General features: G+C 43.7%; 1 protein-coding gene across 1 annotated transcript; it reads right to left on the bottom strand.

Moving 5' to 3' along the window:
• Positions 1 to 10,401: 10,401 nt before the first annotated feature.
• Ifnb1 (interferon beta 1) lies at positions 10,402 to 10,947 on the bottom strand. Its single transcript, XM_059255961.1, has one exon. It carries the CDS (start codon positions 10,945 to 10,947, stop codon positions 10,402 to 10,404), a length of 546 nt encoding a protein of 181 aa, XP_059111944.1.
• Positions 10,948 to 12,835: the final 1,888 nt, after the last annotated feature.

Here is a 12,835-nt window from a genome sequence, read left to right on the forward strand (position 1 = left end):
CAAATAAAAAAATGAGGGATGAAATTAAAGAAGAGGAGAGAGAGAGAAGAGAGAGGGGCCATCATGAGAGGCTTTAGACTTGGTGAAGGTGTCTCTGGTAAGTAAGGTGCTATAGTTACCACTGCTCGACAGTCCACTATCCTTACTCTAAGCCTTTAGAAGGCCTTTGGCTCTGCAATTCCTAAGTACTTAGTCTAAGGATTGTCTATGTTTTTCTTTTCCTAAGTTCAGACCAGAGACGGAATATAAAAGAGGAGAATGAACAAGGCTGGTAACGACCCCTTCTAAAGATGGGAGAGTTTCTGTGTTGCCGTGTGTGTGTGTGTGTGTGTGTGTGTGTGTGTGTGTGTGTGTACATACATGTGGGTTTTCACATGGCTGTATTACCAGGGGATAGGGAGTAAGGTCAGACTGGAAGTCCAAGGTGGGGCCCGGAACCTACTGAGTTTCCCAGCGGGAGGCTGTTTGGGCAGCAACATCTGTGGAGTGAGAAGAAATGGTGAGCTCATTGAACATGGAGTCCAAAGATGGGAGTCTGGGTCATTTTCTCATTTGACAAATATTTGTGATACCCATGAACACTGTATTTTATTGCTTAAATAATGGAATTATCACACTGCTGTTCTGAACTACACAGAATAGGCTAACTGGGCTAACCTGGATTTTGTAAAAATTCTACTTTGGCAGAGAGGTGTGGTATTTTGTGATAGACAGCCCTGTATTCCATCAAGAGAATAATCAATAATAATTTCCCAAAGAGATGAAGGGGGTGCTACCATTTATTGAGCATCTATTACATGCCAGGCACTGTTTTGGAACAATCTGCACAAGTAGCAGGTGCAATATGTGACTGTCCACTGCCCTCTCCTTCCATATACTTCCCAAGCCAACAGGAACTTGGGGTGAAACTAAAGGTTTAAGATGAAGCAATTTGGGAGAAAGAAAAAACAAAACCTTTCAATCAGAGAAACCACTAGAAGATGGCTCAGAAAGCTTGAGCTCTTTGGGTTTAGCAAATTCAATTTGGCTACAAAAAATAAAAAATGAATTTAGATAAATAGAAAGAAAATGAATCCCTCAAGTAGACCACATTTATTATTTTAAGGGTGTGGTTTAGAGCCAATATTAAGCTACGGGACTCAAAGCTATGTCAGAGTTTAAGGAAGATCATGTTGCATCCTGCAGGGGGAGAAGCTAATGGCACAGCCCCTCCTCTGTGTGGCCTGTCTTTCCTCAGTGGGTGCCAAGATTCACACATGCCCAACAGAGACCAGTTGGTCCCAAGCCAGCTCATCAAATCTCTTCTTGAGTTTTAAGCTATTTATAAAGTTTACAGCAAACATGACAGAGGAGACGGTTTTTTAGCATCGTTTGAAGATCTCTGCGGTACTCAAGTTGTTTGTTTTTCAAAATGAAGCCTAACTGGTGTCACTGCAGCATTTGCAGGAGGGTTGATGTTGTCTGAGCTCCAGCTTCCTGCTGCTGCAGATGGAGGAAGCTGAGGTGACGGGAGGAGACTCTCACGACAAAACCAAACAGAAGAGTGGACACACAAAGTGAGGTCTAGGAGAGAAGACGCGCGGCGCGGGGTGGGGGGTGGGGTGGGGGGGTACCTCATCTCCTCCTGTGCCGTTGGGTGAATTATCTGCTCATCATCATATCCTGAAGCTTGAGCCCCCAATACTTCACAACTTCGACCTGTGGAAATAGGGTTGTCAAAGATAACAGGATTAGTCATGCTGAAGGAGAGTGAGCCAAGATGACTACTACCCTTGTATAAAGGGAGAGATTGGGGACACATACACACAGGGAGAATCACGATGGAGGCAGAGAGAGTTAGGAGAGAGATATTAAAGATCTTCACAGCCTCTGAGGGAGCCAACCCTTCTAACACCTGCTCTTGGGTATTCTTCTCCTAAGACTGTGAGGCAGGACATTTCTGCTTTGCTATGCTACTCAACTTGCGGCACTTTGTTACAGTAGCTCTAGAAATCGGATTCACCATCCCCAGATTTCACCAGCATTGGATGTATGCATGTATGAGATGGGACATTAGGCAGGACTGTCTCGGCCCTGTTAGGCATGAAGAGTATACATCCTATGTAGTCAGTTGAATGTTTGACAATATCCTCCATGGCAGTTGCTTGGAAAACAATTTAAATACAATTGAAGCAATGTTCTGTGATGGTCTAAACTTCACATTTGCAGGAAAGATGTTAATCTATGTTAACCTCCACAAGTGACTTCTTATGGCTAGAAAGTTCTGGAAGGTCTCTGCTGGAGAGGACCTTCTTGAAGGTTCTGGGAACACTGAAATTATTCATTAGTAGCATCAACTGTTGCTTCTGATCTGATCAAGAACTATGCTTTCAACCCCTTCAAACATTGGCCATGTAAGAGTAGAAACACTGGATGTGTGTGTGTGTGTGTGTGTGTGTGTGTGTGTGTGTGTGTATGTGTGTGTGTGAAAAGCGAAGCTCAGATGAAGGCTGAGAGACTTACAGAGACCTGATCCAGTGATAACATGCCCACAAACTCACCCTCAGTCCTGCTTCGGGCCACCAAATCACTAACCCAGACTCTCAGCATCCTCTCCATTTCCCAGTCTCACCCTTCTTCCATCTATCCCCTCCAGCTGTGACCAGAGGTTCCTGTCCACAGGAAGGTATGACCATGCCACTTAAAAACCCAGCTTGCTAGTCCCCCGGCATGCACCCCAGCTTAAATTTTCAAGCTCCCACTCTTACCCAGGCCCTGCTTTCTTGTAGCAACGTACTTCATGACTTTTCCTGAATAGACTATGGTGTTCTTTGCCCCTTTCATTTCATTTTAAAACGTTAGTATGGCTTCAAGTCCAAGTTCAAATCTTACCTTTATAAAGTCTCTTCAGATCTTATCAGAGAGATGGGGTCAGGCTCTCAGCTGGGTTTCTGCAGGAAATTGTTCATTGTTAGAATGACATTTATCAAGTTATCAACTTCAGATCTACACATCTGTTTCCTTGTGGAAAGAGGCTTCTTTAGCAGAGTGTCTGTATCCGCTTGGCTGTGTGAGCTCAGGGCTGAGACAGCATTTGGCACCACTGAACTAAGGAAACACTGGTTGAATTTCACTGGATAACAAAGCTATGTGCTTCCACTATGTATTGTTGGAATAGAAATGAGAGGACAGTTAACAAGGGAGCCCTAGTTATCTTCCTTTAGGGATTCCACTGAACCCTGATTAAAACATTCGGTAGGAGAGGGCCAAAGGTTGCCTCTAACTTTGGTTAGTGCACAAGCCTCAGCTCATGGAAGAGGGGCAAGGAATGGCCCAGCCAGGCATGAGTGAACCCCTCTCTGTACTTTGAAAGGTAGGCCTATGGAAAACATAGAACTTAGGGTGAAGGAAAAACATTTTGGTTATGGTAAAAGATGGGTCATTGCCTAGGTACATAGGTTTCTAGATTACTCACACACACACCCTTACTAATTTCAGACTCAGATAATGTAAACACGCCGCGAGGTTCATCTGCTTCAGACACAGTGAAACAGTATTTTCAGGCATGGGTCTTTTCCTCTGCTGCCCTTTGGGCTGGCTATCTTTAATCGGGGCCACTATAGAAGGAAGGGCACCACCTAGAGGCCAGCCAACCAAGCACAGGCTGCAAACTCTGTGTCGTTAGACTCAATGCTGGGCACACAATGCCTTCACCACCCTAGCAAGATGACTTTGGCCTATCACTACTATGTCCTATTTTGGGGACAGATGTCTATTCTTTATTAGTGTTTGTGGGCATGAGATGCCAATATTGTCAGGGGGCCAGCCCAGGAAAACGTCCACTCCCAGAGTTAGGGGTCCACCTGATTCTCACGGGATGAGGTGCTGGCCTTGATGCTGATGGGCAGAAACAGATTTCTAGGACCGCATGAAAAGTGCCAAACCCAATTCAGACACATTACCAGAGATCAGTGAGGACTGCTTCTCCTTGTTGCTCATGCTCCTCCTCCCATCCGAGCCCATCCTTTATCTACCTTTGTCTTGACGTTTCAGACACTTGAAATAATCAGCCTTGCTTTTTAAGTAGCTGCATATCAAGATTGGAATTTTAGGAACGCATTATGCATGTTTGTCGTCACAGATGCTCAATACACAAATACTGTCCCAACATCTACAGCTTTGGTAAAGTGACATTCGTGTAGATTCCATTGTGACATCAGTTATTCATCAGCAACCTGATTGCTCGGGACTTGATTTCAGAAAGAATGTTCCAGAGAGCACACCTAACTAGTGTTAAGACATTCCATAATCTTTATTCGCTTTGAGGTTAAACATTAGGCATCTTCTATCAGCTCTGTGCTGGATCAAGTCAGACAGCCGACTGGCCTGGCACAGCACGCCTGAAGAGCTTGGGGTAGTATTACTTCCAGCTTACATAATGTATCCAATATGATCCAGTTAGCAAGTGGCTAAGCCCACACTCGCTCTCAGGTTTGTGTTACCATATACTCTGGGCTTTGGCCACACAGTATACCCGCCTTTTTTTTTTTTTTTTTTGATATTTGAACCTTTAAAGTCATAGTTTCTAATCCATGCATTTAGATTAGTAGGCTATTTTCTGCTTTGAAAATTGTTTTAAAAAATGTTTAAAAAAACATTTTTCCTACAAAAAATGAAATGAGCTAATCAGTTAAAAAGTGAAGGGAAAAAAAATGCGCTGTGTCTCTCTATGGGGCAATGCAGCCCGCTTTCATTTTTTAACATTCCTATGAGATAACGAAAGCAGCGTGGGTCAGACATAGAAAGGAAACTGCACGCAGGGGTTTCATGCTTGTGCAGGATAAAACTGGAGTGGTTGAAAGAAGGAAATGCAGTCAGCCAGGGCCGTGATGACTCAGTGTGGACTCAACCCAGGACCTTCAGGGCAGATGCTATCTGAGACTGGGAAGGGGCAGAATGAGGTGGGAATTTCTGGTTATTCTCTCTAACCAGAGGTTCCTTCTGAACGGGTAGAAACAGCCCTTTCTGTGATGGGCCCCAACAGGCCCCTAGAGGTTAGTGCAACTCTTGGCACAAAGCCAGGGGCTGTAATACTCCAGTGTGAGCCGCAAGGCAGTAGACTTCCTACCCTATCTCCTCAACTGTGACGTTAATGCTCTGTAGTTGAATAAACGTAACAGTTGACTGGGTAGTAGACAGTAGCAGAATGTGATGTCTGGTTCCAGCCCTGCCTGTGCTTTCTGCCAGCCTGTGCAGCCCTGCTGGTCCTCACCGAGCCTCCCACGGTTTCCTTATGGGCAAGGATTCCTCAAAGCGTGTGAGGCAGATTACATAAGATGGTCTATCTGCCACCCTCTTTTATGTCATGTAGGTTAGTTTTTCTTTCTAGAATTTTGTACAAATAGCTTGGAACCGAGTTGACTCCTTTTGGACCACCTTCCTTTTTAAAAAAATCGTAGTCTGTCTTTTCAAATTCCATATAATGTATTTTGATCACACTTACACCTCTAACTCCTCTCAGATCCCACTGCCCTGCCACCCAATTCCATGTCCTTTTTTTTTTTTTTTAACCCACTATGTTCAGTTTATGCTGCACACACACTCTTGGGCATGTGGCCATCCCTGCAGCGTGGTCAACCCACTAGCTGAACCACCTTTTTATATTCAACGTGATTACAGATTCATTATTGCAGCTACACCTATTGATGATTCATGTTTTTATTTTATTTTATTTTTCCTATTTATCAGGAAAAATAAAATAAAAATTCATTGTATGGATCTATTTATTCGTCCATTTGTAATATGTGGTCTATCCATTCTTAGCTTCAGACAACTATAAAACTCCTGGAATATTTATGTACAAGTCTCTGTATAGATACAATATTTATTTGGGAGTAGACTTGTTGAATCAGATGTTTGGTATATTGCACCTTTTTTAAGAAACTCGAAAATGGCTTTCCAAAGCAGCTTGTGGTTCTTATTTGGGGGACAGTGAATCAGAGTGGCAGGTACTGCATATTCTTGTCAATGTTTGATTCTTCTTTCCACCCTGGCCGTTATAGTCTGCAGCGGTGTATTGTGGGTTAGGCTGAGTGAACTGGGCCTGATCAATGATTTAACCATGGCAGCCTCTTGTTCTACTTACCAAGCGTCTCTGGGCGAAGCACAGGTTCCAAAGTTTGCTCATCTTTTAGTGGGTCACGATGCTTTCTTACCACTGAGTTCTTGGTTTTGTTTTGTTGTTTTGTTTTTTTTTTTTTTGAGACGGGCCTTCTCTGTAACAGCTCTGAATCACTGAGTTTCGAGAGGCGTTTGTCAGCTATATGAGTCTGTTCTGTCTTTTCATTTTGGAGTGGACTGCATTTGTTTGAAACTAGTTAGTCACAGGGGAACATGATTTAAACTGTGTTTGGGGGCATTCTCAGAGCACTCACACAGGGATTTGTGAAACAGCAGGGGTTTCAAACGCGGTAACTGAAGCAGAATGTGCTGAATGGAGAGAGCTGTTTGGTGGGAACCAGATTCTGGAGTACTCTTCATCAAATCAATTAATGACTTAATTAACTCGATCCTATTAATTAGGAGAAAGCTGTATGGTACCTCTAGTCCAGCACTGGTGTTTGCTTACAACTGCTAATTCTAGAGGATTTAAGATAGTTAAACCGATGTTTTCAAAACAACCTGGAGAAGGAAAGGATTTAGGAAAGAGTTTGTTTTGTAAGCTGTAACAGAGAATGTTACAATGTAGAGGAAATGTCTGTGATGGGAGAGGGTGTAGCTCTGACCAACTCTCAACTGCTAGCTACCTTGGCATTTCTTACCATCAGTGAGAAAAGACGGAAGTCCAAAATGGTTAGGACCTTGCCGTCTCTCCCCGGCAAATCTCCCTGGCTTCACACACACAGATGCAGCCAGGATGAGCTGGGCTGTCCTCAGGAGAGAAGTGACCACAGCAGGCCCTCCTGGTGGAACGGGCCACTTCACATGCTTTTCTAGCCTGCCCACCCCAAGTCTCCAAGCATGTCTTCACCATAACCGTGTACTTACTGGATTCTCACGTATCTTATGTGATGGAGGCACCACGTACATACATTAGCCGTTTTGTTGGCCTATTTTCTAACTATTGAATTTTTCAGAGTATTTAAAAATATATATGGATGCAATCTTTTATCAGATAGGTCATTGGCAAATATTTTCTCTCACTCCATGGCACATTCCTCATTTTCTTAAAACATTTTATGAATAAAGCCACAATCAGCTGTCAGGTGGGTGCCTGGAAAGGCTTAATGCCACTTTAACATCTAAATATCAATTTTTATATTAGCTACAGAAAAGACAATACAAACATGTGCTTAGGTGTCTCTGTGTCTACATGTCTACACTGCCCATGTGTCTAGGCAACACTTCTATATGTACATGTAGCCCATTGCTTCTGAAGATCCCTGCACTTACTTTTGAGCTTGAGAAGGCTGCCCTGCTAACCCACATCTGTAGAAACAATGTCTTCATGCTTTAGTTGGAGGCCTGAGGTAGCAGAAGGCAAAGGGAGAACTGGAACTCTGTCACTGCTCAGCCTTCTGTCTGGTCACCCCACTCTGCTCTTCTCTCCATACCGTGTGACACATGTCCCTGGATACTTTCTGTGGTTCATACCCTGAAATTCTGCACACGTGGGGTTTTGAGTAGTTTTGTTTTGAGACAGGGTCTCACAATGTCACCGTGGCTGGCCCCCATGCCCAGTTTGAATAGCTACTGGAGGACTGGAGGAGATGACAGAGAAGGTCCTGACATCAGTGTACACAATGTCAAGTTTCGAGTGAGACTTCTGTTTCAAGCGCCTGTTCTGAAGAGTCTGGTTTGTCTCCATCAGGAAGTTGTCTGACTTACTTCAGGGAGCATCATGTGTTTAGGCAATTTGTGGGGTTATTTCCTCTGTCTCTCTTCTCAGAACAAATTAATACCCCAAAGATGTTATCTTAAACCATTCTATGTTTCTGTCACATAATACCCAAGAGTGAGTAATTTGTAAATAATAGAGGTTTCTTTTGGCCCCAAGTCCTGGAGGCTGGGCAGCTTAAGATCAGGCAGCCACATCTCAGACTTGAGTCTCACAATGGCAAGCAGAAGAGAAGAGAGGTGTGCACATGGAAAATGGTTCTGAACTTCTACTGTACCTGACCCACACCTTCAAGAAACACGTTAATTCACACATGGGTGCTCCGCACCTTATGAGTCAAACAACACATCTTACCTGTTAACACAGCTGCACTGAGGAGATGAAGTCCCATTCATACAGACACAAGTGTTCTGAGAACACTAAAACCACCACATAGATGCTTTCCTGTCTTTGTGTCGCTACACTCAAAACGTCTAGATTCACTCCTCTATATTAAGTCTCTGTAGGTATTTCTCTAGAGTATTATCCTCATGAGTGTTCTGGTGACAGTGAAAGTGATATTACTTTCCCATAGCTTCCATGCACACTTGCCTGCTTAGCATATCCAGAAGCCACCCTTTAGGTTAGGGTTCTTTTGAGGATTTTCACTCATTCTCCACTGGTCCTGGACACATGCTAGGCATTCTGGATAGCCAGTAAGCTCAGCCAGGACTGTATTTTAAATTATGCAGAAACAGCTTTTCCCTGTTTATCTGTATGGCTCAGGGAAGACAGCAAGTTCACCCCTGGCTGAGCCGTTTGCTGTTCTAGACACTGCTTTGCCTGTGCATTCCTGTATGCTGAACTTGTACTTGACTCCCAGGCAGAAGGGAGCCTTGTTAAAGAAGAGCTTCTGGGAGGGCCGGGGTGGGATATTGCAGGAAGCAAAAACTGTATTTTCAGGGCACTTCACTGTTTGGGGCCCATGGGGCAGGCCTGCTGTGATGACCCTTCTTGGTTTCGCCCTTTTGAGTCAAGAAGCCCTGTTCTGTCAACACAGTAGTAGCTTGTCCCCTGACAATGTTCTTCTATTGAAAGCTCTTTTAGATGGAGCTCTCAGAGTTTTGTAATACTATCAGTAATAACTCCCATGATTCTTCACGTTGCATTGCCTCTGGAAAAGTCTCCACTTGTTAGCAATAAGAACTTGGAGCAGTTACTAGACCTTTTTGAAACTTAGTTTTCTGCCTGCCCTGGAACATGAAGTAACAGAACTATTTCTACCCAAGAGGCAAGAGGGGTCAAATCAATTGTGCCCATAGGTGCTCTGCACAGTGCCCATTTCATCAGGGTCTCTCAAGATGTAGCTGCTGCACGTGGTAAGAAGAGTCATAAAAACCCAAGTTCTAAAAGGTTGGGAACAGGGGCAAAACCCTAGCCAGTTGGCACATGCTGGCCAGGTATCAGAGGGGTTCCTTAAAAGCTTGACTTTTCTCAGGACAGTTGGAGAAATTGCTGTCCTCCATCTCCCCTGAATGCCCCTTTCTCTTATACTTTCTTGCTTCCCACTTAGAGACCAGACTTGATTTGATCCATTCATCTTGGATTTGGCTAGGAGAGTATGCCACTTTAGAGCTGCAGAGCAAAGGGAAGCCAGAAGGACAAAGGCAGGGTTCTGTGTGAACAGAGTTGAGGGGCCAGGAGCAGATAATTCTGAAAGGTAAATGGAGGACAAGACTATTCAGGTTTTTAGGGTACAGAAGGGTCTTCTCTCTCTTTGATATCTTTCCCTGGAAATAGGTATCTTCACTTTCCTGAGAAATCACGAGGAGCAAAGTAAAGGCACTTAATAGATTCCAGAGGGTGCTTGGGGCTTCTCAGTCATAGGCTTGGAGGCCCATACACATTTTATAAATCTGCTGGAGCAGATACTCCTCTGATAGCAAAAGTTTTTGGGTAAATACAACAGCTGACATGTTCCTTTGGCTACCCCAATGCCCAGCCAGGTTCTAATTTTATATTAAGCACAGAGCCCCAAGAATAGAGTAGAAGCATAGGGCACTCCAGGTTCTGGCTCCAGAACAACCTGCCTGCCACTTCCTTTTTCAATCCCACAGCAGGTGATGCCACAGTCATTTCCCTAGAAGCTTTAGGTCCCCCATTATCTCTTACCTTGTGTAACGCATGTGGATTCCTTTGATTTTGAATTCCTCAAAGGCAAGAGCCAGAAACTACACTACTTTTTAGGAGAGCTTTACAAAGAACACTTCGTAAAGGGTGTCCAGCAATTATTAACATAGGTGGCTATATAAATCAGTAGAAATTAAATTGCCATATTGACTTTTTATCATAAATATTTTATTTTCCTAGGTTAAAAATTTAAATAAAGAGTAGAAAATAATTTAAGTTATAAATTAATAAAATTTCAAAGTCTTTCTTTGACCTTTCAAATGCAGTCCATTCACTACCAGTCACAGAGCAAGCACTGGTGCTTAAAGGTCGCCTGCAACCATGGTCCAGTCTCAGAGGCATCAGCTGACAGGTCTTCAGTTCTGGTAGACGTTAGTAAGTCTTTTAATGATGGGAAAGTTCCTGAGGATTTCTGCTCGAACCACCATCCAGGCGCAGCTGCTGTACCCCTTGTCTTTAAGGTACCTTTGCACCTTCCAGTAATAGCTCTTCAAGCGTGGAATTGTTGCAAAGTGAGTCAAACTCTCATTCTCCGGCATTTCCTTTAGGATTTTCTCCAGAAGGTCCATCTGCTCATGAAGTTTACCCAAGAAGCTCTTGATGATGGTCTCATTCCACCCAGTGCTGGAGGAATTGCTTCTGAAGACCTCAAAGATATTCTGGAGCATCTCTTGGATGACGAAGGCAGTGTCTTTCTTCTTCATCTGCCCAGGGTGCATCACCTCCATGGGGATCTTGAAGTCCATTCTGTAGTTGAGGCAGAGCTGTCGATCCAGCTGTTTCAGGAGCTCCTGACATGCTGAATTGCTTTGTCTGAGCTCAAGCCACTTGTAGTTGATTGAGAGGGCTGTGGGGAGAAACCCCAGCAGGAATGCAGCTTGGAGGATCCACCTGTTGGTCATGACGGAAGCTGGGCTGGTGCTGGCTGCTACCTGCAAGATGAGGCAAAGGCCACCAAAGGCTGCGAGTGAGAATGTTCTTCCTCCATGGCCTGGGCTTTTTATAAGGAATGGACCTCTGCTTCAGAGGGATTTCCCACTTTCAGTTCTCCCTTTCAGTTTTCCTTTGTCACTCTTATTGTTCTAACAGCTTCTAATATGCATTTTATTTAAGCCCCCACCGATTGTATATACTATACATTAGGTTAAAATAGATACAAACTGTAAGGATCTCTAAACCCTTATAAAGTTTCACTAATTGCTGAAGCAAAGGAAGAGAAATAAATACTCAGGAGAGAACAAAGGAAAGCAGACAGCCCTGAAGACAAAAGAACTCTCAAACAGCCAAGGTGTCCACGGAAAAGCCAGGCAGAGTAGCAGCTCATTTGGGCGGGCACGGCTCCTGCCCACTGAAACGGTGGGCTGGTGGGAGAGCACCTCAGTGAGCTCCAAGGGGGCTTACAAGAGTGTAATGCAGGAGAAACTCCATTTCAACAAGCCATAGCTTCCCTTTGGGAGAGGGCCTCACACCCTGGAAAAACTGCTCAAAGTGGGATCCAATTTGAGCAGTGGAGAAACAAAGAGATCAGGGAAAGAAGGTCTGTGGGGTGGGCAACTGAGAGAAGTGGCCGCGTTGCCCTGCACTTCACCAAAGCAACAGAAGAGGGAGCTCTGGGAAGTGAGAAAAACCACCCTGGTCCTTTTCTAAAGGAAGCGGGGGAGGGGAGAAGGAGCTGCCGCGGGAGAGTACTGATACAGGAGCAAATCCAGATTAGCAGCACAGTGTCTCTACAATAAAGAAAATATTCCGAATCACATGCACACAACACAGATCACTGAGAGCTCTCATCCAAGAGCTTGGTGTAGTAAGGAATTATTTAGAATAGCATAAACCAGAGGAGAGGTTCTAAAAATGAAGGAAGTAAGCAGAAATAAAATAAAAAAAAATAGGCTTGGTTGAATTAGATGCAGTCACAAAGATGAGTTCTTTGGGAGCAATCTCTATTGGGGAAAAATGTAGAATCTTTTGAAAAATATTAGCAGCTACAATCCAACAATACACAAACATCATTATATATTGACTAGGGGGAACGTGAGGTTTGTTCAATATTATAAGACACATAAAACACATGAAGTGGATTAGAAGGTCAAATGACCAAACTCCAGGAAATAAATCAAGGAATGTGAAAAATGACATTGAAACAAGGGGATCTATTGCATCAATATGTGAATCCCAAGGCATAAAGGAAAATACTGATAACATGACCGTAGACAAATTATACATTTCAGTGTGTCAGAGCCACCCAGAAAGTCAGAGGAAGAGCAGGGTCAGAACCATGCTGACGATCGACAACAAAAGGCATCATTTTCTTCCCTCTCCAAAAGGTCCCCAACAGAAAAATTTATAAGTGGCCAGAGACCAGGAAAAGAAGCTTGAGGGATTAATAAAGATGATATCTGTTCAATGTTACTGGGTTTAAAAGCATGTAAATCAAACAAGAAATGAGGTGGTCATTTTAATTTTATTAATTTTGAATGTATATTTATTTGGTGGGGGCAGGAATGGGGATGTGTGAGTGCCACATAAGCAGATGGGAAATCAGAGGACAACTTGTGGTTCTCTCTTTCTATCATGCAGGTTCCTGGAATCAAACTCAAGGCTCCGGGTCTAGTGCTAAGTGCCTCTACCCACTGAGCCATCTCACTGGCCACAGTAACCATTTTGAGTAACTGTATTTTCAAAGGGCACAGAACAGTGAAGCCATCAACTCAAAAGTTATACACTTTTTCAAAAATTTTAAGTACACAGATTTTGTTTTCCAAAACCAGCTGGAACAGAGATTCCTATTCT

The sequence above is a fragment of the Peromyscus eremicus genome, chromosome 2, assembly GCF_949786415.1.
Source record: "Peromyscus eremicus chromosome 2, PerEre_H2_v1, whole genome shotgun sequence".
Taxonomy (NCBI): Eukaryota; Metazoa; Chordata; class Mammalia; order Rodentia; family Cricetidae; genus Peromyscus; species Peromyscus eremicus.